At 37.2% G+C, this 26,738-nt stretch overlaps 1 protein-coding gene across 5 annotated transcripts in view; it reads left to right on the top strand.

Moving 5' to 3' along the window:
• LOC113639317 (A-kinase anchor protein 2) overlaps nt 1-26,738 on the top strand; it is a 72,151-nt gene that overhangs the window by 32,136 nt on the left and 13,277 nt on the right. For 4 of the 5 annotated variants that reach the window (XM_047804961.1, XM_047804963.1, XM_047804962.1 and 1 more), the window contains 3 exons: nt 658-759; nt 1,471-2,196; nt 8,781-8,866. In XM_047804961.1, the coding sequence (XP_047660917.1) occupies nt 658-759; nt 1,471-2,196; nt 8,781-8,866 (914 nt within the window). The remainder of the gene's footprint in view (nt 1-657; nt 760-1,470; nt 2,197-8,780; nt 8,867-26,738) is intronic. The other variant, XM_047804964.1, reaches the window with a different exon arrangement.

Here is a 26,738-nt window from a genome sequence, read left to right as displayed (position 1 = left end):
GCAAACCTGTCAGGCTTTTCAGTTTGTCTCTTTGAGTGGCTTTTCTGGGTTGAAGTGAGGGTCATTTACTCATTTGTAAATAGATAAAAAAAAAATTTGAGGAAAACTTTTTTCCTGTATGCTTGACAAATGATTTCTAACAAATAATAGACACTAATGATGTGTGATTTGTTTTTAAAATTTCATTCCTGCAAATCTGCATCATATCCTAGTTTTTATCGTGAGTATGTGATAGTGTAGAAGGATCTTCTATCACTATGCCAAAGTACATAAACACAAAGCACACACACTCTCTGTTGCCCATGCCCACTTGGCTCATTTCCCTCCTGCCTCAGCTAGACTATTGAACTCCACACACAAGTCATTGACTCTAAACTTTGTTTACAGTAAGCCATCTATTCACAGAAAATCCCTTCAATGCAGCAGCAGCATTGTTTCGCACTATTTCACTCACTCTGCTTTTGCTGCCTAAGCACCGACCTGCTGCAGAGAAATGACGAGAGGCCGGAGGAAGAGAAAGGAAGAGATAGCTACTCAACAGAGCAAGAGGGGAAGGGCAGAACCTGAGGGAAAAGGGGCAAACCCTGGCGGAAAGGGAAAAGGACTTTCAGATAACACAGATACACTTTTATCAGTTTTTTGTTCTCTGCTCAACAGATGCAGTGATTCCCACCTGTTCCAAGCTTCCCAAGCTTCCAGGGTTGAATGCCCAAACTAGGTCCTCTGCTTCGGGTGATCACCAACACTCAGGAACACCTGGTAAGTGCTTGGTAGGGGGTGTGAGAGGGGCAATGGTGGTTGTGGTGGCAGGTTTGCATGGCACACTAAAGAAACACATCCTCATTTAGAGGTTTGGTGAGCTGTCAAGAGCTAGCTTAGATTGGTTCAAAAATTTGTATTAATGATGGTATGATGCTCATGAGTGTGACACTCAGCTGCATGTGAAGGGAAGAGTTTGGACTGACTTTATTGAACAGTCAGCTTTAATTTAAACAAAATACAATGCTTTGAGTTTCAGGAAGAGTCTATGGAATTTATTTATTTATTTATTTGTTTGTTTAATTATTTAATTACTTAATTATTGCTATTGTTACTTTTATTTCATTTTCTAACATTATCATGTTAATATCAATAATAGGTAGAATGATATAAACCGGTACTAGCTTTCTAGCTGTGCTAAATCACATACACCATTAAATTACAACATATAGACAAGTAATGCTTTTTTTATTTCAAAATACAAATTAAAATCAATTAATTTTTTTTTCAGATATTTATATTTAAGGTCCTCTAGATTAATTTTAAAGTGTACACATTTATTTAAAAAAAAATTCTGATTCCTTATTCTAACATCACTGGCATATATTAATGACTTAACAGCTTGCTACACTGATGTAATGCATGACCAGTTTAAATTCATACTAAGAAAATATTAACCCACCCCCCTCTGCACTTTCCCTATGTCTGAAGCATTATTCGCCATGGAGATCAGCGTCGAAAAGGACCACAAGACAGGAGACACAAAAATCTTGTCCACATCACGTATCAACCCCGCGGATGCCTACCAACGGGGCATCAAGGTCTACGACGATGGGCGTAAGGTGATCTATGAGGTGCATTCTGGGAGTTCCACCACAGTGGAGAACGGCGTGCACCCATGGAGCTCAGACGAAGTGGAGGAACTGATACAGCGTGTAGGTCATGCTCGCCACAGAACTGATGGCACTCATGTGACAATCACTCCAAACAAGCATGAGATCAGAGAGCAAAACATCATGCCTTCGGATCTAAATGTGGTACAAGAGCGGCACAGTCATGATGGTGACATGAAGGTAGAACAACGGTTCCAAGTAGACAGGGATGATCCACAAGCATGTCAAGGCTTCGATGGGGAGGTGATGGAGGCACCCGAGGCCACAGCCGACAAGCCTGTCACTATGATTTTCATGGGATACCACAGTGTGGACGATGACGAGGAGACAAAGAAGCTGCTGGGTTTCGATGGCACCATCAAAGCTGAGATTGTCCTGATCGACGAGGATGATGAGAAGTCTTTGCGTGAGAAGACTGTCACAGACCTCTCCACTGTAGACGGCAATGCCGCCGACCTTGTCTCAGGGCGGCCGGTGTCCGAGGCCACCGAACTGTCTTCCGAGGGCCAAGATGAAAGTTCCTCCAAGGATCCGCCGCCCACAGGTACTGAAAAGAAAAAACGCTGCCAGTGCTGTACTGTCATGTGACTTTCCTTCTCCCAATTCTGCCAAAACTCTTTTTTCTAGAGCACCAAGTCTCTGCCTCCTTTACAAAAAAAAAAAAAAGCAAAGCAAAACCTTCACCCTGTTACTAACAGCACCTCCACTTCTCTGATGTCAGAAAAGCACATTCTTCTCTGTCTTCTCTGGCCTATTTTCCTCAGAATGACTGGCTCTCTCTTGCCAGGTCTCAGGACACAGAGCAGGTTGTTGAAGGAGTGTTGTTTGAAGGAAAAGGGAGGGCTGGAATATAGCATAGCTTGTGTCAAAATTTTGGGGCAAAAAAAAATACAACACTATTTACAAGATTGTTCTATAGGAAATCCATAATGTGAAGGAGCACAGAAAACAAACGAGGAAGAAAGAACCCAGTATATTAACATCAGCATAAAATCAACATGGTTTGTCTTAAGCTTGGCAGAAAATAATCAACCTTTGATACTTTCATATAGCTTTACGAAATGCAGTAGCATAGATTTACTCGTTCGTCGAAGTGCATCTGATTAATCATTAATGAGGCTTCTTATAGTCAATCTATATAATATGGCAGTAGATCTGTATGTTTTCTTATCTTGTTCAGTGGCCTTACTGAAACATTGGATCTTCACCATCATACTGTAAGTTGGGTGGTCTTTGATTCTCAACTGTTTACATAGGAAGGTTTAGGTTTTTTAAATTGAAGCCGGCAGCACTGCCGTCATAACATGACAGATTTTTCAGGACACGGTTGTTTGGGACGAGGTCTATTTTTGCTTTTGGATGCTTTTAGTTGAAATGAAAGGTCACTGAAAACCGAACAAATACTCAAAAAGAACATGACAATCTTTGGATTTGAGCTAAAGTGCTAGATACTGCTATTTGCTCAAATACACTGGGACAACAAATAGCCATGGTCCTGATTCACATAACATGTGGTGCTGAGTTTTACAAGACAGATCTGGCACTTTAGTATAATAGCCTAATAATAGATACCACCATACAGTTACTTGATGTTCTGCAATGAACTGCGTTATAGAGTCCTCAGAATTCTGGATATCTCAGATGATCCAAAGCCTTCACCAGCAAACAGAGAGGCACAACCAGACTACACTGCATGCATTATATCAGACAGAAATCCAAAAGCACCCTTTCAAAACAAGTGACAGTGTCTAGCACCTACCAAGCATTTAGTACTGTAGTAGTTTCAGTCCAGAGAATTGATTCATGGCTAAGCATCACTCATTGCCAAAAATCATTATTCGTGAAATCATGAATCAGTGAAAAAATACAAATACATAGAAATAACATTAACTGTGTAGATAGATTTTACTCTAAACGAGTGCTAATGTGTATTTCCAGAAGTGATTTCAATACAGTTATATATATACATGCATAGTTTGTATTTATAATGCACACCTAAATGCCATATAGACTTCTTGGTGTGGACTAATTGTTTATTTCTAATTTATTTACTTATATTCAAGGCTTTGCTGTGTCTGTCATTATCCTTTTTATGTCTCTGTCCACTGTAAGAGAAATCACAAACCCCCAGAAAATTGTGCCCTTTTGCTTCATATGGCATAAAAAAAATGACGGAGATATTAAAAAGACTGTAATTCAATCTTTTTAGAAAAAATATCTATATCAATTTAAAATGAATAATTTATTATGCATTTCAGAGCTTTTATTATTAAACAAGATGCTGCTTCTATGGAAATTTGCAATGTAATTGAGTTATACTTGATTGTACCAGTTTATGCACAGAATTTTATTTTGTTTTATGAAAAGAAGAAATGTATTCCCAGTGTAGGTGGGTTTTTTTTTTTTGGGGGGGGGGGGGCATAAATCAGATGTTCAATACAGAATAAATTAGGTACTAAAATTTCAGTGTTTTTCACATTAACCTGCTATTATCATTTTGAACATTTACCCAAATATCTGTGGCATGTTACACCAAATATTATTACACCCAAGAAAAGTGGAAGGAAGGATGAAGTGTGAACAGAACAAGTATGCAATGATTAATGCAATCTGTCAAAAATAGAAATGTGTGTTATATCCTATATTAGATATTATAGGCACTGGCAAATGTAACAATCATTAAGCTTTCGTTTAAGTTCTGGCTTAGAAACATACAGCTAGATTAATCTCTGTTTAATTAATATTGCTGCTATGAGTAGTGCGGTACTGAAAGATCATGTATGTGTTCATGTATATTTTAAAGAATCAGAGGAGCAAAGAACTGGTTAAGAATGTAAGAATGGGTATGGATGAAAAATATTTTGTTCAGCAATATTTTATTTTAAAAGTACAGATCTGAAATAAGGGTGAGTTTCCTTTACACGCTCTAGTTTTCAGATGATGCCCTTTTACGATTATTTAAAACCTATAGTATTGCATTGATGCTCCTTCCTGAGCATCTCATTCTTTTAAAGCTAAAAGTATTATTTATCCCCCAGCAGACCCTTAGTAAGATAAATTTTATCTAGCATCCGGTTGCTCAGCATCAATCTGCCAATCTGATCCCATGTGAGTGTGGACCCTCAGCCTTCATGGTACATCTATGAGACACCGTTGTGCTTTCTAACTAAGATTCTGCTGTATTTTTGTAAAATCTGAAAGGTAACTTTTTAACTGTTCCATTTCACCTTTCTTTAAAAAAAAAAAAAGAAAAGAAAAAAAAAGAAAGAAAGAAAAACAACAACGAGCACCATAATCACTCTGTGTATCTCACTCACAATCTACTGCACAATTTCTCCAGTCTGGACTGCCAGGTTCAATGCTGTAACAATGGCTTTTTTTCTTTTCCATGTATCATAAAACTAGTCAAATAAACAGCATTTTTTTCCACTTCTACTCTCGTCTATGCTATGGTTCTTTCTCTAACTCACTCCAATACAGAACACTACTACTGCACTCTACTAGCACTTTTCCTCCATTCTTGGGCAATGGCATCTCTCACACCTTCCTTAAACATCACTAACTTCACACATGCCTCCGCTGTTCTCTTCCTGCCTACCGACTGCATGCACAAGCCAAACTAAGTTCATCCATTCGTCTTACCTTACTGAATACCAAAGGCTGGCTACTCCTGAGGCCTTCCACACTAAGGTTCCTTTAAGTAGTCAGTTACAAAAATATGCATTCAAATCTGCTCACGCTAACCTGAATCTATATTTATGTATAATTCTTGTAAAGACCTGCGGCTCTCACCCGGTTTTGTCTCAAGTCCTGCTTACAAATAGGCTGTGGTTCAGCAAGGACCCAACAGTGGCAGCATGTCAGTACTGGGGTTTGAACTCCAATCTTCCAATCAACAACTCACTGAATTTTTTGCTTGAGCCACCACTGCTGAGTCTAAAATATAGATGAAAGGAGGGGTTTTTGTGATAGGTAAAGGACCACCAGAATAATTTTGTAGATTAGAGCTTAGACCCCTGGGAACGCTCCCAAAGAATGAGGTTATGTTTTCAACAGAGACTTCAAAGTACTGTGGATATGGAAAAGAATGTCAGCTAAATGCTTTACATTTTATACAAATAATCCATTTAAACTCGAGAGTATATTCCAAATATAAAAATGCAGTAATCAATGCAAATTAGGTGATTAGTAGTAAAGGTGATCAGTACAAGGTTTGCATTATTTAGTTTTATTGTGTAAACTTTTACACACAAATTCAAGAGCAAGAGTCAGATATTCCAAATTCTGTTTTTCCAAATTTCCGGGATTTTACATGTAATACCTTGTGTAAATGTCTGCATAAAAGATTTATGAGTAAATTTGTTTGTTTTCCAGCTTGATAAATAAGGCGTTTCTATAATGTGGTTCAATGCAGTATATCAATTTACTGCTACAGTACATATCATGTAAACCACAAGAAAATGTTGGTCATTTTTTGCATTTTGTGCATCATAGTGTAAGAGATCAAGTGGCACCTTGGCATAACTAAATATTATTGCCACGTCATAGCTGCTTGGTCCTTGGTTTGCTCACAAGCTTGGTTATGGAGTTTCACACTTTTCTTCACATGTCCCAGTTACTCATTTGTATCCATCAGCCATCAGCCAAACAAAGTAAATGTAGAAGAAGCCTGTATTTGGCACAAAGAGATTAAAGTACAGTGAAATTCTTTTCATATCATATAAGCTGGGATATTTGCATATCCCAGCTTAGGAATTTGGGGTTAGTACGCAGGGTCAGCCATGATACATCACCCCTGAAGCAGAGAGGGTTAGGGGCCTTTCTCAAGGGCCCAAAAGGTGGCAGTTTAGTGCTGAAACTCGATTCCCTGACGTTCCCATTAGTACTTTTACTAATAGAGACACCACTTACCATAGACTAATAAATCGTACTGCTTAACATTTATTATATCTCCCTATCCTTGCTTTGCTACAAGGTTTTTCATATTTAAAACTTCATAATTTGTTCCTTCTTCAATGTTCCTTAAATATTCCAGAGTATTTAAATATTATATTATTGACACCTCCATACAATATGTACTAACAAAAACTTTTTTGTTATGATCACAACTCACTATTGTAATAAACAAAAATCCCAGAAGCCTAGAGAGCAAACAAAAACTGCAATAAACACAAATGCTGGTAATATGGGATCCAGGCTACAGTGTAATCACATTTTGATAGAAGATTGTGATAAACTGTGTTTATATTCAGGTGAGGATTTCACCCAATGTATTCTCTTTGTTTGTCCCAGATAATTCAATAAGATCGTCCGAGATAGGTTAAAGTTTTAATGGCGGTGTAATTCACTGCCTCTCATCTCCCCTTATGTATTGCAAAGGCAATATAATTACTAGGGTGACATTTTGAGTTTGATTGTGTAACTACTAAGGAACTGAATTTGATTATTAGTTAGTGCCTATAAATGTGTTTGAATCATAAGCCAGACTATTTAATGTGCCTATGTTCCCAGTTCCAATAAAACCTTGTATTCAGAGAAAATGATCAGATAAGAAGTCTGTTCATCACAGCTAATGGGATTCTGTCTGCAGTCTATAGTTAGTTGCAGTTTGATTATTATTGATATGTTTGATAAATTGTGAAACGCCTGCTTTGAGCTTGGGTAAGCACAGTGAGAATGCACTGGAAGGCAGAATGAGCGAGAGTGCTGACTAAGCAGATCCAGCCTATTGAAGGCTATGCATCAGTGTATGTAGAAGTGCTTTCTCACAAGCACCATGTGTGACTCTAGAAATGCTGTGCTTATAATTAGAGTCACTTTATTTGAAATCATTTTTTTCAGATTTGACTTCAATTAAAGCACTATTTTGTATTTTATGTTTATTGCATTTAAAACATTCTCCGCACGCTTATTTGGCACCGAATTGTATTTTACACTCATGTGCATAAAGCAACATTTAAATGCATAAATATATCCACATGCATGCACAAACATATCAAATGGAAGAAAGTATTCATTGCATGAGTGTGTGTGGGCTGTTCTGCTATCAGCATAAGGAGTTACTGAACTCACCCACAACTATTCCTCCCCTAATTGACATTTTCTCCAGCTTCCATTTCCTGATCTACATACATATAATAATACTTGACACATGTAGCCTCACATGCTAGTCATTACTAAGACCATGTGAGACTGTCACCATGTTGCAGTATGGATTTTGCATAAAAAGACTAATTGAAATTGAGGATGTATGGAACATTGATGGACTATATATTTTACTATTGGGAGGTCCCATGTGCACATCATGAGTTGCTGCTAATCGATATGTGGCCATTAACCTATTAATAACTGCAATCAGTTATAGCCAAAAAGTATAAATGATAGGTATGAACACTGTAACGGTACAATACAATTTTATGTGCTCATGTGAACATTTAATGTGTTCATAACAGATACAATTACAGATAGTAAAAATGGGTTCACCATTTGTTTTGAGTTTTTTGGAAGGTTTCCAAAGTGTGGAGGAGGTTAAAGGTAGGAAGAGGAATACAAAAAAGTTCAAATACGAATACAGATATTTGGAGCACTAAACACAAGCCGATTGTGTCATTGTGTTCCACCAATAATGATGAAAACAAAAGCTCTGGCATTAGTATGGGTATTAATTTGACCATAATGGGAGCATCAAGTCCATGCGAAGTCATGATTGTTGTCATACTCTATAAATATAATATTACTGATACATGGAACAGATTATGTAATTTGAATTAAGTTGATTGGAGCTTTGATGGATTAATAGGTTTCCATTAGTAGGTCCCCAAAGTACCTTCTCTCCCACATTTTGGTTTTTACTCCAGTAAATGGAGTACTCCATGACCAGGGTTGGGAACTTGTGTTAAATGATATGATATGATATGATATGATATGATATGATATGATATGATATGATATGATATGATATGATGTTACTAACTAACTTGACTTATTAGTATATTATTTGTTAATTCGGCTGTAGATGCTTACAGGATCATCTGCTATGATCTCTGACTCGTGAATACACTATTTAAGTCCTAAAGATGTCTTTGATATGGTAATAATGATCTTGATCAGTCTGGCTTTGTGTTGCAGGAAGTGAGAAAGCACGCTGTGTATTGCTTACAGCAGAGAATGGCCTTTTCCCAGGAGCTGCTGTGAGATCATCATACACCCCACCGGTGAGTCTAATCTGCAGACTCCATCTGCAAACAGCCATCTGTCACAGCTGCATTCAAGTTTGCACTGCGGATTGTTTTTTTCAAAAATGCTCCGTTGCTTTTATTCTTCTTACAAAAAGGTGCTTAGTTTTGCAAATTTTATTAAGAAGGCCTAATAAGACTGTTATAAATCAAGTGTGTAGTAGGTGTGTGATTTTGCAAAGCTCCAGGTGTCTAGTTTCTTAGAAACAATGATGCTGTAAAAGTGAGTCGATGCCTGAAAAATATAACAGGAAAGGAATCTTATTACAGCATGTCACAGAATGATATCTTTTGTTTATGACCAGTGCAGCAGTGAGCACTGACTGTAACTGCTGGTTTGTATCTGGTCAGTGTTTCGTGTGCCTGCTTCCTTCCCTATTATACCATAATTATCATAACCTCATTGCACTGTATGATGATTGGTGAGCTAATATTAGCATTTAGTCAGTGAATAAGGCTATTGTGTGTCAGTTCTGTATCCAATGGTCTTGGTGTGTAGATATAAAGCATTATGCTGTTCATCAGGAATGCAGTTCAGAAAACAGAAAAACACTCAAAAAAGGAAAAGGGCTTAGACAAAGGTGTAGATGAATGTAGCACAGAGAGAGAGAGAGAGAGAGAGAGAGAGAGAGAGAGAGAGAGAGAGAGAGAGAGAGAGAGAAAGGGCCAGAGAGACAGGGGGGGGGCAGAGAGGTCGGAGCTGGACAGACAGAGACAGAGACTGAGAGAGAGAGAGAGAGAGAGAGAGAGAGAGAGAGAGAGAGAGAGAGAGAGAGAGAGAGGCAGAGAGGGCCAGACAGACAGACAGACAGACAGAGAGAGAGAGAGAGAGAGAGAGAGAGAGAGAGAGAGAGAGAGAGAGAGAGAGAGAGAGAGAGAGAATGCAGGGGTCATGAAAACATTTTTTGGAAATAATACATTTCCTGTCATATTCCCCAGACACTATTATGCAAACATTCTTCAGATGCCATTGACGCTCTGCAACTTTGCAGGTGCGCGTGTAGTTTGCTATTTTCCACGCGCCGCCATTCTCAATTGTTGCACACATTCTTTGTGTTTATACAACAAAAGCCGCTTTCCAGCATCCACCACTAACCCAAACATGCCCGCGTTCAGCTCCTCTCCGAGTGGACAAAAGCAGGATGAGGGCCAGAGTCTCAACTGAATAGCGACACCTGTAACCCGAGCACGAGGCCGCCCGCGCGCCGCCACACACCGCTCTCTAGAACAGGGCAGAAACTTCGCGCGCACCGAAGAGTATTCATTATTCATTGGGCGCGCGCGCGTGCCGGGGGCAGACGACACAGGGAGTGAGCGAGGAAGAAGATGAGCACGCGGAACGTTTCGTGTCTCTGCACTCATATTGTATGAGCTTCTCCTTCTGCTCATGCTCGCGTCCAGATTCTCAAAACTACGCTTCATTCAGACTGCTGAACTGCTAGACGAGTTCAAAGCGTTGCATCCGAGAACAGATCCCGTTATTTGAGGAGGCGGAGGAGCGACACACGGTGCCTCGCGCTGTGCACAGGTAACCGGTGACATCCTGAACATTACACGCTTCCGCACTCCTGTGAAGGGCAAAGTCGCTCCTATGACAAGCGCGTTTATCTGCTGTAGTCTGGTGCAGCAGAAAGGGTAAATGAACGCGTCATATCCTTTCGGATGAGTTTATTGTTCTCGATTCGATTCATGCTTCGGTTAATTATTGCTTAGACGCTGTTTTGTGGGAAGATGACAGTGCATGGAGGTGACTGCAGAGCTTTCATGCTTGCAGCATTTCACATCTTCAATGTGACCTGAACTAAAAACACACACGCATGTTGTCATGTAAATACGTATAGTACAAATAGCTGCATTTGCAGAACATCTAGTTTCCTGATGCAGGATGACTTATTACATTATGACATTACCGTATAAGGTTCATAAGTAAGTATTTCCAAATAAACAAGACGTTGATGGAGATACATACAGTTAGAGGAGCTAGAACTATTTCAGCAAAAAATTACACAGGATGGATTGGCAAACACTTATTTAAAGTGTGGAGGCTGCCAACCTGTGCTCTGTTTAGATTTTATGCATTCACTAGCTTGCTGTGTATGTAATGCATTTTGTGCAGATTGCATAGTGGCGCTGGCAGAATATTCTATTTTCTGATCATGCTGGTGGTATGTGATGATACTGTACCAACACCCCTGTGTTTTGGTCCCAGATAAGCATGTCCTTGACTATAACTAGTAAATGTGAAAAGTGTCTCTAGTAAATATGAGTTCTTTGTGTTCATTCAGATGACACTGTGAAGACATGTTAAGAGTGTCTTCCTATGCCATTACTATTTCAGGAAGTTGATTTTGTTTCTTTGATCTCTAACCTGCTCAACATGGCATACACATGTCTATGAAGTGTGGGTTTTATAAACATGGATTTCCAACTTTTCATGCCTCTGTAAACTGAGTGTGCAGTTAAAAAGCCAAGAGTTAATTGATACTGCATGCAAACCTGAAACCTGAAAGGACATGGAGAAAGCAGCAATTATAGGTCAGTGTTTAATGGGTAACGATGGCTGCTAACAACCCCAAAGAACTGTCACTGGACAAAGACAAATGTTTGCTTGAATACGCAGCTTAATACTTTAAATCAATCAGATTACAGAATACAGGCTTGTGACCATTAGATCAACAGCCAATGATTAGCTTATGAACCTTCTTGTCTGGTGGCCACAATGAATAAAAAAAACATAACTGTCTGGATAAATTATCAGCTGTTCCTGGTACCTGGTAATTAGTGATTCGTCCACTCTTGTCTAATAATGTATACTGCACTGTTATCAAAACCTGGACCTGGACTTGGTTTCTGGGATTTTTTTTTTGTCTGTTTACATTAGGCATTATGAATAAAATGTCAGAATGCTTTTAAAAGCCATAATTATTAATTTAAAAAAAAAAACAGTGTTCCCTTATCCTAGACTTTATCAGGCTGGATACATAAACAAGAAATCCTATTGATGGGTGTTTCCTCTAAAAGTTGTACATGTGCTCTGTTCACCACATCCTGTTAAATACTATTGATAGGCAGAGAGATGCAACACTACATGGAAAATCCCAGTGTCCTTGACGTAGTGAAAGCAGACACTGCTGATAGCTTTGCATTTGGAAAGCAAAAAAGAGGAGTAGAAAACAGGAAGCTGTTGCTCACAGGAATTTTAAACCACTGCCTGCATTGGATCCAGCTTATCGGGCGTCTTGCATTTATTGTCTGCAATTAGGTTTTTTCCAAAATTATGAACATGATTGTGTTACACCCAATTATTAATGTTTTCACTTAAATCATTAGGTGATGAGAAAACTTCCTAAAGCTGAAAGCCCAAATGCACACAACTACTCACATATGGAGGCTGGAAACCAGAAGACAGTGCTGGTTTATACAAATGATTTGTTGATCTGTTGAATTTAATGTTTGGCAGCTGAGCGAGGATTCCACTTTGTCACCTCTTACTGGGAAGTAGGAAGGATGTTGGCGCCCTGCTTGTTTTCCTTCTTGGTAATGGGAGGAGTGAAGAGTAGATTTGAGATGAGGGGTATCATGTGTGCTCTGTTTAGAAACAGGGACAGTAAAACCCGCAGGCTACATTTGCTTGTGTGGTCTATTTAAAACTTAAACACTAAATGACATTGCAGAAGCTGAAATATTTCTCCTTACTGCAACTATTAAAGTTTGCCTGTCCCCCTAGTCACTTTGAGAGACACACACACAAACACACACACGCACACACACACACACACACACACACACACACACACACACACACACACACACACACACACATACACACATACACACAGAAAGAGAGAGAAAAAGAGAGATTTGGCAGCTTTCACAGTTATACATGATGGAAAACACACACGCTGCTGGAGGTTGTCACTGTGGTGTTTTCTTTTTTTTCCCTTTGTCTCAGCTGTTTTGTTCCCGGGAAGTATCCTTTCTCTTAATGATTGTGAAAACACTTTTTAGCTATGTGTCTTCCAAGCAGCCAGGCATTCAGCTGCCTCTCTGCTACACACATTATTTACCATGTGTACAACTTTGCCATGTGTAAAATTTTGTGTACAAAATTGCTTGGAATTAGACAACCTCGGGAGAAACATATAAATAATATACTCAAGGAAATAATGCCTTACTGTCTGTTTCTTTGTGAGCAGTTTAATGTAAGTCAATACAAGTTTCATACTGTGGTGAATTCTGTATCTGTGCTTCAATTTTCATTAACGTAGAAGCATCAGTTCTATGTAGACAGAAAAGACACAGTCGAATACATCTTGGGAGGGTTTTGTCGTCTTTACTTAATCTGACAGGGTTTGAAAGAGCTCTAGTGAAGCATGCAGAGGAAAGAGACAATTGTCCCCTCTGGAGGTAAAAGCAGATGGCTCTGGCTGTGAAGGCTGTTTACCCTATTTCAGTGCTACTACTGGATAGTGTTTTTGAATGTAACTTAATTTCTTGATAAAATCAGGCAAGACTGAATGTCAGGTAAAAAAAACGTAATAAAGTTACATTAATATTTGTAGGAAGAAAGATATATTCAGAGTTGGTTTACACACCTTCAGGTCTCCTCATTCGGATCATTAAAATGACCAACATTGTAGGTCATCTCTCTGTGTTTGCAAAAATATCTAGATTAAAAAAACTAGACTTTCAAATGAAATATTTGGTGCACAACAAAAAGGTAGCATTAAATCTGATTTTGGATCGCAATGGAACCAAGATTCATGTATGACCCAAGTTAATGCTAACAAAATAATAACTTCACTATCGAATTACAGGAGAAAGAAGAATGCCAGAATGTTCTAGGTGTGGTTAAAACATCTGGATTTTGACATCTGGGGTTACTTAACAATCTTGTTTCACAATACTCTCTCAAATAAATATATATATATATATATATATATATATATATATATATATATATATATATATATATATATATATATATATATATATATATACTGTATAATAAAAAACACATACATACTGCTTAAAAAAACATCTAAAGATCTGAGTACAATTTTCTGCATGTATTTCTGATCATTTCACCCACCAAAAGATAATGAAGGTAGGTATTATACTCATTTTGGCTATATATAGGAAGGGCAATCAGTGGTTGGAAATAGGATTGAAGATAGTACACCAGAATCTTTCCCTTTTTTCACAAACACGGCTCAGCTGTCCTTCCATCCTGTGCTTGTTAGAGAGATCTGCTGTGTATGGCCTCCTGTTGAAAGATACCCTGGGGACAAAAAGGGCTCCAAATTGGGTTTGGCAAAATGAAGGTTTGCTCTGAAAAGAAGGCGATGATAGCAAAATTCTGGGTCATTGTCAGAAATTACAAATTAAGGCAAGGGCTTGAGTCATGCTTTATGGATTATGCTCCACTGCTCAGTGGATCAGGGGAAGTTTGATGCTGAGCCAAGCCTCACATGTATGAACACTATAATTTTCCAGCAAGCTTTTTACAAGCTTTTTAATCTAGAATCTACAGAAGCTATTCATTTTATTAGGTTATTACCATATGTTTTCGAGTACCATCGCAGCAAGTAGATGTTACGTGCATGTTATACTGTCATCATCACTTTTTTTACCAGCTTTCCCTGTGACTAAACATTCAAAGTATGATTTTTCCAACCGAATTAGCTGTACTATGAAGTGTGTGTTTTAAACAAAGGAATATACATAGGAAGCCCTATTCAGATTGCAATGCAAGTTGTTTGGAACCTTTGATATCTGTAATAATAGGACATGACAAGGCTAAATAGGAATCATTGATAATTATTGCTCTGTAAACATGTACATAGAATGCATATCCAAAATGACTTAGTAACGTGATGGTTTTAATATTATTCATTACAATCAAACTGAATTTACAAAAAGTTGTTAAATCATTTTTGATTTCTGTTAGTGTACTCTTTTTTCCAAATAATACCAAACCCAATTAGCATGAGATGGGGGAATCGAGTCATATGACTTGACTCGAGTCAGACTTAAGTCGCAAATTTGAGACTTGCTTGACAAATATTTAAAAAAAAAGACTCGACTTGACTTTGACTTGACATTCATGACTTGAGACTTACTTGTGACTTGCACATGTGTGACTTACTCCCACCTCTGCAAATTAGAAAGCCATGAATCAAATGATTTTAGCACATTTTCATCAAGATTACCTTATGCAACCATCATTACATTTTCTGGTCCTAAGTCATAGTAAGCTATCCAAAGCAAAACAGATATGCTTAATGAGAAAAAGTAGAAAAGCAACTATGCCAGTTGGGATAATACCTACATTACTTACAGTGATTAGAGGCAATGGTGCAGTTCTCAGAGTCAGTTCAGTTAAAGTCTAGTTGTTCAGTTGGAACTGAGGACTGTAAAGAACTGTTAGTATATGAACGTTTGCATTTATCCAGGATATTCTTAGTAATCTTGTACAGGGATAAATAATTCCATCTTTAGCTAATCTACCAGGAAAATGTAAGCGCCAATGTGTGCCCCAGACAAAGATAAGGCTGTCTGGAAACCTACTGAAGTGACTAAAAAGTGGTAGTTAATGTCATATTATTATAATAAACAACCCGACTGTCAATGAAAGATATAACCCAGGTGTTTTTGAAAGACACGGCACCAGCCAAACCATTAGAAAACATCACTAAGCACATTCCAAAGGTTTCAATATAAACAGATTTGTCTGTAAAAGATAAAGATTTTTCCTTAACATGCTTTGTGGCTTACTAAAAATGACACAGTTCGATTTTACCTTCTGACAGCAATATCAGACGTAACAGAAAAATATCCAAGTAATAGCATTTCCTATCATTTACACTAAGATCACCCATTAGCACTGTTCTCTGTAGCACACGCTGGACTAGAATCACATATACACATTAAACAGACACAGCAAAGGCCAGAATTAATTACATAATGTGATCTGAGAGGATGGACATATAAAAGCATAGTTGAATCAGCACTTGAAAGAGAAATTAACAAAGCTGGCATGTGCAGCTGTGCTTCTGAATCCCAATGGGACTTCTGCTTTTAGCTCATCTGCTTAGCAGGATGAAGAAAAACATTCGACACGCACATTCTCTTCCCATTCTTTTAGAATTTTATTGCTGTGCTTTTTTCCCCCCTCTTCATTAAGCAAACCAACACAATTAATCAATGCACAAAAGCATTAATTTGTTTATTTGTTTGTTTATTTTATTTTTAATTTTATGTATCTTTCAAACTATTTTTTTTTAAGTTTTGTGACCAACAGGGATTATTTAAGAATAGTGGAAATTAACAACAAAACCACAATCTACTATGTTTTCATCCATAATCATCAATCACTACTTATTAATTCTTCAGATTTGTCTGTGTTTCAATTTCAATTTGTTTACATTTGTAAATTATTTTCTACTAAATTAAATGTTTAATTAAATTTAATAACAATTTATAATTTATGATTAAATACTGTATATATGCATATTCCCAGCAGGCTAGCAGATGTATTAGCAGAGGTACAACTGGGTACTGCAGAGTTAGGTGCTAAGCGAGGTTCTTAAAGTGAATTAAATAAATACCATGCCCAATATTATTATTTATTATAGTAATAATAGCGTCAGTTAATCAAACATCAGAATGAAGAAAAGCTGTGATCTTTATACTTAGTGATGTTTGATGTAAATATTATCTAAAGCTCTTGACCTGTATCTGCATGGTTTTTGCATTTGTCTGTTATCACATGACTGGCTGATGATATAATGCATAACTGTGAAGAACAAGAAAAAGAAGAAGAAGAAGTGGACAACGATTGTAGATAACTTTACAACTTTATATAAGGAGGCATTCATAGTCAGCCTTTGTTGTCATTTTGGCATAACACCTAGTTATAATTTTCTCTGCTCTCATAAATTGGAGCGATTTTGTCTGAAGTTGATGCCATGTGATCCGACCAGATGTATTACTTTCCAGAACTGGTTCTAACACAATTTCAACAGAAGTTAAATTGATTTGAATCAGATCATTCATCTCATCAGACTTGTAGAGTTATGTAAGTTGTCAAGAAGGTCTTACGGCTGATTCATGTAGCGTTAGCAACACCACCCAAAATGTTTGGTACAGAGATTGCTATAACTAATATGAAATGCGACTGAATATATAGTGACTTCTATGCACATGGTTGTGTCTTTAATCGCTTTTGTTTTAGTTTTGTTAAGCGTTCAGCCTTGGTTACAGACTGGGGTTCTTCCTCTCTGACCTCACTTCTCATGCTGTGCTGTGAGCACAAACAAAACAACTTGTTCCTTCTCTCCATCCTGCTATTAACGTGCTCTTAAGAGTCGCCGGCGTTTCTGCCGCTTCTTTCTGCATCTGGAAAAGAGTACATAGTATATCCGGTGCTGTGGTATGCCACAAACGGATATGTCTATCACAGCATAGAAAATGAACAAAATATTTCCTCATACCATAAACAATCATTCCTTAATGTGTTTCTATACTGGGTTTCCAGAAAGCATTCTGAGCTAGATTGAGAGCCTTTATTAGTGGTTATACCATGCTGTGTTCTGGTTGCGAACATTTTGGGTGTAATTGATTTTCTTCAATAGTAGTAAATGTGTGTTAGAGTTCCAGGCTCTCTGAATTTGGGTTGTGTGAAGCAAGGACAAACATTCTGGTCTATGACAGCCAAATAGATTCAATTAGGCTGCCAGCAGCATACACACACACACACACACAACACACACAGGATGAGCCATTTTGGCTATCCTCCTCACAGCAATACTGAAGTGTCCGTGACTACGTGGAGCTATTTAATAACCTTGCGTGCTATGAAAACTGTGTCCTGCCCATCCATAATGTACCCTGGCAAAGAACACAAATTCCATTCACTTCGCACTGTCACAGAAACTCAATTAAGTGCAGCCATTTTTAAGACTCCCCTACCTGCGTACGTAAACTAAAGATACTCCTCAGATATTCTTGCAAAAAACATTTAAGATATACAGCATTCAGGTGGTCATGTTTTGGTTGGTGAAACTTGCAGCCAGCCATAATTTATTTTCAGTGAGCTCAACTAATACAAGTAGAGTACTTAAAATTTTACAGAGGCTTGCATAAATATTTACCCCATACTGTACACTTTTCGACATATTGTTGAGTAGGACTGAAATGGATTTAATTGCCATTCTTAATATTCGATATTTACAATAGGTCTAAAATGTGCAGGTGTAAAATATTTAATTATATAAATATAATGATAATAAAACATAAAACAATTTGTCATAAGACATCTGTCAGCTGGTTATGTTTTCACCCCCGGAAGCCAATGTTCTGAAGAATCGCCTTTGGCTGCAGTTACAGCTGCAAGTGTTCAGTGTTCGTGCACACCTGGATCATGATCTTTTTTGCCTGTTGTTCTTGGAAAAATTGCTCATGCTCTGTATAGTTAGATGAAGACTGTTAGCAAAAAGTAATTTTCAAAACATACCTCACATTCTCGATAATAAGGATTGAGGATCTGGGCCAGTATTCATGTAGATTCGAAGAAAAATCAAGGAAGGAAAATCTTTTATCTTAGAGATGAGACTGGGCTAAACCTGTTACTACGTATGACATATTCTATCGAAGACTGTAATTAGTTGTCTAATTAAAAAAATAGGAGCGTTTTTAAAAGATGGTCTATTATAATCCTTCACTTTGTCTCTATGCTAAGACATTGTGGCTATATCGTGTAGGATTATGCTCGTGACCGATCGTTTTAGAGATGCGCTAAAATCAGTATGTTACTAATGTAACAAATGTAATGTAAATGTAAAAGTAAACATCTCCATGTCATAGCGCCAAATTATATCATTTCTACCGCTATGGCATTTCTGCGGTGTTGGAGATGTTATCTCTAATATAATTGGTCACACAAATACACAATCTTATCTGTAGCATTTTATTAACTCACTATCATTATTAAATATTGTATGCAATACATTTCTTCTCCCTCTTCCATCTTTTCCTCTGTTAAAGAAACTTTTAAACCTCTTAAAATTCCTCATCACAACTCCTAATACTTTTTGACCTTATGAGCTCTTTTAAGGGTGAATACTTCTGTATTGCAGCAAAAATAACGCAGTATGTCATATTTTAAGGAAATGAGTCATTTTCATATTAAAGGAGCAACGGCATCATATGTTTCATGTGCAGCCCAAGATTTTTTTCCATTCCATCGGGTTAGCTTTTTTATTCTCCTTCTTCTTTTTTAGAACATTACATTGCTCAGTCAAGACATGTCCTGTCCAGCCACAGTTCACAGAACTTTTCCATTAGAAGATGAACCATGTCACTTTGCTTTTGATCTCAACCCAAATCAGGTGAATGGTGGTATCCTTTTCTGATCCTTTGCCTTAAGAGAACAAGCAGGAGAACCATGTAATTACTTTAGATGTTAAGCTCATTTTCATCTCAGAAGCCCTCACGGATATCTATGCACGAATACCCAATGCTGACATCTGCAGTAAAGCAGAACATACTCCCAATGTGCCTTCTTTTGTTTTTCTGTCCTGTGATAACTGGTGAGCTTTAATTAAAGGGAAAACGTGCTTGTAATGAAAATGCTGGGCACATAATTGGTGTTTAGTACAAAAACCTCAAGGAGTAACAGAACATGCTGAACTATACAGCATCTTGGTACAGTAAGTGCTTGGTTGCACAATGGATAAAAGTCTTTATGTGATAAATTTTATTTTTCTGGATATCTTAAGAATTATTAAAACTATACTAAATAGCTTTAAAAACTCTGTCTCATAAATGTGTTTATTTTGCTATGAGAGAATTCAATCTTAATTCCATCAAAGCAATTTTATATCCATAATGGCACAGAAAAGCTTTTGTTGTTGTTGTTGTTGTTGTTGTTTTTTAAATAAAGAGTGAATAGCTACAGAATAAAAGAAGAAAAATCTGGAAACCAACTCTTATTTGTTTCCCCATCAGCTACTTTTTCACTGGGAGACAGATATGATAACCTGTCTTGTTAAAACATTTAAACCTGTCTGAACTTTTGGCCCGAACTGTCATGTGGTGTTGACCTCCAGCTACACAGATATCCCATAATGCATCTTTAAGGATATGTGATAACAAAGAAAGATGGCTCTCATTAGGATGACAACTTAAAGCTATGGTTCTTTTAGATGCCTGTTTAAAATTGTCTAAAATGTTTAATACAATGGAAGAAAACCATTATACAACAATTGTAGTTGTATTTCTGAGCAACTGCACAGTAGTCTGTACAACAATTGCTTGAATAGTAATTACACTTATCTTGCTTATGTATTCAAATTCTACATTTATATTACTACAAATGTATAAATACATAGATGTGAGATGTTGCCAAATATAAACAGAATTAGGTAGACTTTGTACAATCCAATATCCAATAAATCCAATAAATACATAAAATGATAATTAAGTAAGCAAGCCAAAGTAAAGCGGCAGTTAACAAGTTTTAATAAGGACGTTATTATTGAATTTATTACACAATAACAGCTATAATATTATACTCCTTTAACCAATAAGGAAAATTTAGCAACCATTAATTGGCATTATATTTATTTGGTTATTTAAGAAATAAAGAAAACAAGACAGGGAGTGCTGTTATAAACAGTACCACAGCAATTTGCCAACAATTACAATTAATGCTTATTAAAGAACAATCTTTTTTTTTCTAAAGAAACATATTTTGTATCCATTTATACTCATAGTTTCTTTTGTGGAATGTGCATGTAACAGGTTAACACCTACACTAAGCACCTACAAAGAGTTTTTTCCTGACATACTTCCGCACTTCTCTGTACTGTTACAGAATATAGATCAATACCTTCTGACCAAAATATAGAAAGTTTTTATCTTGATAAAAACATGATTACTTGTGTAACCCTAACTGGCCGTACCAACACGGTGCAGAATAATCTTTTTATGTATTCATTTTAAATATAATAGAATATTGTAATGCAGATTATTGTAACAAAAATGAAAATGCAATCTAGAACTTTCAGGAAGTTGCCTAATGCAGATTTTTCTGAAAAGCACAATTCTTGCTCAGTATGACAGTCTGCTATCTGATCACCGAATTTAGAGCAGTTGCTAGTGCTCTATTTCGCATCTCCCCCTGGGTCTGCAAAGCAGGTTACGTCTGAGGACGAACCTGGGGAGTTCACTGCACTTTCACAAATCGCAAACAGGACACTCATCTCTCAGCTAATCCTCGATCATATCAGATCATATTTTTATTGCAACATTCCCATAAAATCATATTATTATCACAAGAGTAAAACTTTAATTACAGTAATAAAGTAGGATAATAATACAGTAATAAAGTAGTACTAGCCTGTGGCTGGTAGGACTGTCAATTATGTCATGTAAAATTGTCATGTGGATCCTTGCAAACTTGTAATTGTGTTTAGAGATCATTTCAGCTCTGCTGTCTGTCTCAATTTTGAATTTCATTGTGGCAATAACGTCTCTGACGTCTCCAGAATAGTTTTTTATAATCTGATTAAGCAGCTGTAATTCTGATTCCACTGATCAGACTGTAGTAGGTTTCTGTGGTCTGTGTTTTTTGTCAGTACAGTCTCAGACACACGTCTTTTAACCAAGGCTGGCTATAGACATTTCTATGTGCTAAGATGCAATTATGTTTCCTCTGATGTGTGCAATGCAGGATTAAATAGCATTTTAATAAAATATATGTGAATTTAGGAAGAGTAGAGAAAGTATGCATTCTGGATCAACGCAAGTGAGTTGCCGTAGTCACGTTTTGGGATGATTTGAGCGAATAAAGATGACAGATATGGTTAAATTTAAGGTCTTTTATAACCTATTTTAAAGTATATGCCTGTGCTGGTTAGTGTAATGAATCCACATCTCTCAGAAACCTCACAGTCTATCCTGTTTCGTGTTAAATGTGTTCTTTTTTCTTCTAATCCATGCCTACAATGAAGAGACAGTATGCTAGTGGATGTCATGTAACCTTTGGCCATTTAATTACTTTAGCAGCTGGTTTGTTTCTTTAAGGTTTTTTTTACTACTATGAAATTTGTGGAACCTGATTTCTATAGCTATGTCCTGTCTATTGTTCTAAATAATGTGTGTGTTTGAACAATCAATGGCCTTGTGTATTGATTTGCTCACACTGACCTACATTTCAGCAAAAACTCTTAGTCATGACCTTCAACCATGTTTTTCTGCAGGTTTCACATTATGCATAGTTTTTCACAGACAGCTCTGCTTTTTGAATCTTAAAGACAAGTGTTTTGTACAGCAGTTAATTTCATGGTAATTGCATGGTACATGTGCCTGAAGCAGGTTCTGCCGCTTTGACTGTTTATGTTAAATTGTTTTGGCATAACAGTGGTGTAGGTCTGTAGTGATGTGTAGCACCATCCATTAGACATCAAATGGGGTTTTATGAGAAGACAAAAAAAGGTCTCTAATAAGTGAGTGCGTAGTTATAGCTGTGGTATTTGGTACATCACAGGCTGGTGTAATTACAGAGTGTACACTTGGGACCAGTGTAACACTGTAGGTGTTAATTTTAACAATAGTGTCTTTGCTGTGTGGGCTGCTAATGGAGGCAGCTCAGTGGCTTGGCATACAGAATTGTTAGACACACGGCAGTTTTATTCCAGGCATTGGTGGTGTTTGAGTGAACAGTAAACCTGATAAAACATCAATTTCATGCACTTTGGTGGTGATCCAGCTGATCGTGTTGGAAATACTGAAACATGGCTTTGTCATTTAGAGATGGTGATTCATTACAGAAGGTAAATAAGCCCAGTGTTTGGTTGTTAATGATTCTTGAAATTCCTCTTTCAGGGAAATCACAAATATGAAACTAAATGCTGGCTGTGGCAATTAAACCCAGATATTGCTTGCTGAAATTTCCCATGAGCTCAGATGCTCCAGTTTCTGAGTTAGGAGCTGAAAACTAAACCACATGTTACACATTAATCATGTGCTTTAGCATATATATAAAAAAAAGCTCTTATCTCCCATCTTATGAAGGTTTTCATCATTTTTATGTTTTGTATGTAAAGCACACCAGGACATTGAACTTAAATGTAAAAATTGCTGTATAAATAATATAATATTATTTTATATGCAGGATCATCTTCTGACTAAACGGAGATACTTTCAATAGATGATGACTGGCTCACTTGGCATGCAGCTAACGTTTTTGCAGAACAGAGTTTGTATAAATTCTCTGGAATTATATAATTCAGTTCAAGATTTCAAGGTTTTTATGTAGAACAGAGATTTCACAAAGTGTTCTTAGGAGACTGTAAACTGTGAGAAGTCTAAAAAACCCACTCCTGTCTCTATAAATGTTAAGTCACAGTAAAGAAAGATATAGCTACTGTATTTTCTTTGTACTGACAGGGATAGTATAATTTGGTATTGAAGGTTATGTTTTATCTCTTTTTATATCTTCACATCTATTCTTTAATATTTTTAGCACAGAGCAACTTTGCAATAAATAACCTTTAGTAATTTAGCAACATTCGGTTCTCAATAAGAGCTTTCTGTGACCTTGGTTCCTCTTATCAGTAAGTAATTGTCTCATGCGGTTCATATTTAAAAAAAAAAAAGAAAAAAAAAAAAAAGTCAATTCATTCATTATGCCACAAGGACATTAAAAGTCTTAGATGGCATTTTCCTTGGGACGAGGTAATTGACCATTGTGCTATTTTTACTTCAGCATTTCAAAGACAATAATGAGGTCCACTCTATCACACACATACACAATGACAGGAGTAGATCATTGCATACTACACAACAAAGTGGTTAGTGAAATACATATTTTGCTACTAAGGAATATAATTTGAAATCTATTTTAAAATGGCTATGTAGAACCTTTAAGGACTACAGATTTCATTATGTTAAAAGTATATACGGCTTAATTGCAAATATGGTCCAATAGGGCTTAGGCTCTGATTCAGTAGAAGGGCTGAATTAATTTTGGACTAGTGGCAATAATCCCTTAATTAATGAACCATTGATTTTAAATTTCTGTATTTGGTTCATTTTATTTTTGTTATTGACTTTTAAACAAGGATGTCAGTTTGCTATTCTATGAAAGTCTGTGAAAACCCTCTCATCTGACTTAATGTCTCTTAGCCCTGTAGCTAGTCTTTAATCTGATAAACTGGCTACAGTAAATAATGTACATAAATAGATTTTATTGGATGAGAAACAATAGAGGATCTGTGACAGAAATGGCAATGGTTCGTGTTTATAAATCTATAGTCTCTGAACTACAGCCCATTTCTTTCATACACTTGTCAGCTTTGCTACTTTGCTGGGTCTGTGTACAGACTATAATCCACAGGTTGACAAAGCCTGAGCTAAAGTTTTCTGTCTGTTAATATGTCTTAAAAGGATGGTGCTTTAATTCAGGATGAGGGTGTGGGTGCGTGTTTGTCTGTTGTGTAAGTGTTGGTATAAATCTGTATTTACATAATGAGAGTTTTTGGTCCTTCCTTACTGTGTCACAGTTGGAGCGTACATTTAGAAAGTGATACTCATATCTAGGCTGGGTTCACCAAGACTAAGTCATATTATGTGTAATACATGCAGAATAGATGTCACATTCCTTCTCCACCCAGAAATCCTGTAATCTCCATTTTAGGCAGTGTTACTACTCCATTGCCTATGTCTGGGGGTATAATGTGTGTTTTGGGGGCTTTTTGTGTGGCACAAGGCTATGTGTAGGTGGGGCAGAGGGATAGAGGGCTTCCTCGAGCTCAAAGAGGGGTCTTTGTGCATGAATGTCCAGGGAGCACATTCCCCTCTCTCTAAACCAAACCCCCTCTGCATATGACATCACTGCCCAGAGCCAGGGAAGGCAAGAAATCAGAGAGGCAGAGAGAAGAGCAGCATTGTAGAGGAGAGGGGGGAAATCAGGAGGAAACAGCACATGGAGCGTGAGTGAGGTGTGCCTCTGGTTCACATACTCACTCAGGAGGAGGAGGAAAAGAGGGAAATAGAAGGAGTAGCCAGGAAAAGGCTTGTTTTGTGCTAGGCAGAGTCCTCAAAGACCAACAGAACTTTATATGAAGAACTTTATTTCAGACATGAATGCCCTGAAGTGTACGGATGTTAAACAGAAAATTTGCTCTCGAAGCTAGGAGTTTGGATGGAAAGTGACATTTAGTTTTAATTCCCAGTACGTTGATTGGAAACTTTAGCTAGTGAGCAACCGAAGACTAAAAGAGGAGTTTCATTATTAAAAGGTAAACTTGAGACATCAATATATCCATCTTTGAAATGTTTAGCTCATTGTGTTAATGCCAAAATGCTAAAATCTGTGCAGGGTTTATGAGTCTGAAATTATTCTGGTTATTCGTTTGGTAGTCACATCTCATGTTTTAGTTATTCAAAACAAGCTGTTGTTTGTAATTATCTTGGTGAGATGAGGTTTCTGTAATAAGAATAAGGAGTCGAATTTTCCTGTCAGCAACACTGTGTGATGCTTCTTGATTGTTTTCTGTGCTTTCTGTCAGCAACTCAAACCCTCAAAGCACTTGCCAAAGGCTTCTAGCATTACTAACATGCTTTCAGCAAGTATTGTTTGAGCAAGCCATTCTAACCCACTGGTTTCATAGAATCACTATGTTCTCATCGGCCTCAAGGGAGGTTTAAGTATGTTAATAATGTGTAATCTGCTAATCATTACCAGATGCATCAATGCTAATATGTCGGAAATATTAGGAGTGAAATCCATCTAAACAGCGTCTTGTTTACTTTGCACACACATACACACACAGAAAGACATGCTTTTATTAGATGAGCCAGGGCTGCGTATACTTTATTGCTTGTATTAGGCAGCAAGAGGCTCGAGAACAGCTGAACTATGCAGGGAATGTAAGAGGTGGCCCAACGGGCGTCCACATCCCCCCACTGAGAGTGAGACTTAATACAGCCTAAGCTGCCAAGAAGCTTGACCAGAATTGAGACATAAAGAAAGTGAAATAGAGAAAGGAAGCATGCAGGGGTCACAAAACTTGACAAGGCGATCACAAAGTAATAGAGTAGAGACAGGTTTGGACAGGAAACGCATGACCTACGAGCTGCCACAGACCAGTTTCCATTTATCAGACCCTTATGCTGAAATTAAAATGTGATTTAAATTTGAAACTTGCAGCATGCCTTTGTTGTAATTGTTGACATATTGATAAAAGGGTTGAGACTAGAGGTGTATATCAGGACTGGGATTCTGCAGGATGCAGCAAAAAAACATAATATGAGCAGAACGTTTTACTTCAGTTAGGCAATTTTGTATTTATAGCATCCTTAGTAACTTCCTGGTCAGGGCTACAATGGTTTAAATTAGGCTACAATTTTGTTTATATTTTGGGAAAGACAACAAACTATTGCATTGTGTTTATTGGGAATATTAAACAGATCTATGTACAGATTAGAACAATAACAATGCCATAATGCAATATAATAAATAATAAGTCACACTGAAAATGTGTGATGGTCCTTCAAAAATGCTGTTGCTAAGAAGCATGAAAGCCCATTTTATGTCATAAGGATTTAATTTCCCCATTTATTCTAGATTTGTATTGCAAATGTTGTGTGGAATTTTTATGGGTTGAGTTCTGTAAAATTACCAACTTTGAGGCAGTAGATTAATCTTTCAATGACTTGGAGGGGGACATGTCACAGAAAATTTCAATATTGACTCAGTGGTAAAGCAGAAAGGCATATAGAAGAGATGGTCTTGTGGTACTGAACACACCCTGAGGCTCAGATGAGTGGGAGAGAACAGGGA

This window comes from Tachysurus fulvidraco, chromosome 20 (assembly GCF_022655615.1).
Source record: "Tachysurus fulvidraco isolate hzauxx_2018 chromosome 20, HZAU_PFXX_2.0, whole genome shotgun sequence".
Taxonomy (NCBI): Eukaryota; Metazoa; Chordata; class Actinopteri; order Siluriformes; family Bagridae; genus Tachysurus; species Tachysurus fulvidraco.
Note: the sequence above shows the minus strand (reverse complement) of the source record. Positions and strands in the feature narration are given on the sequence as shown.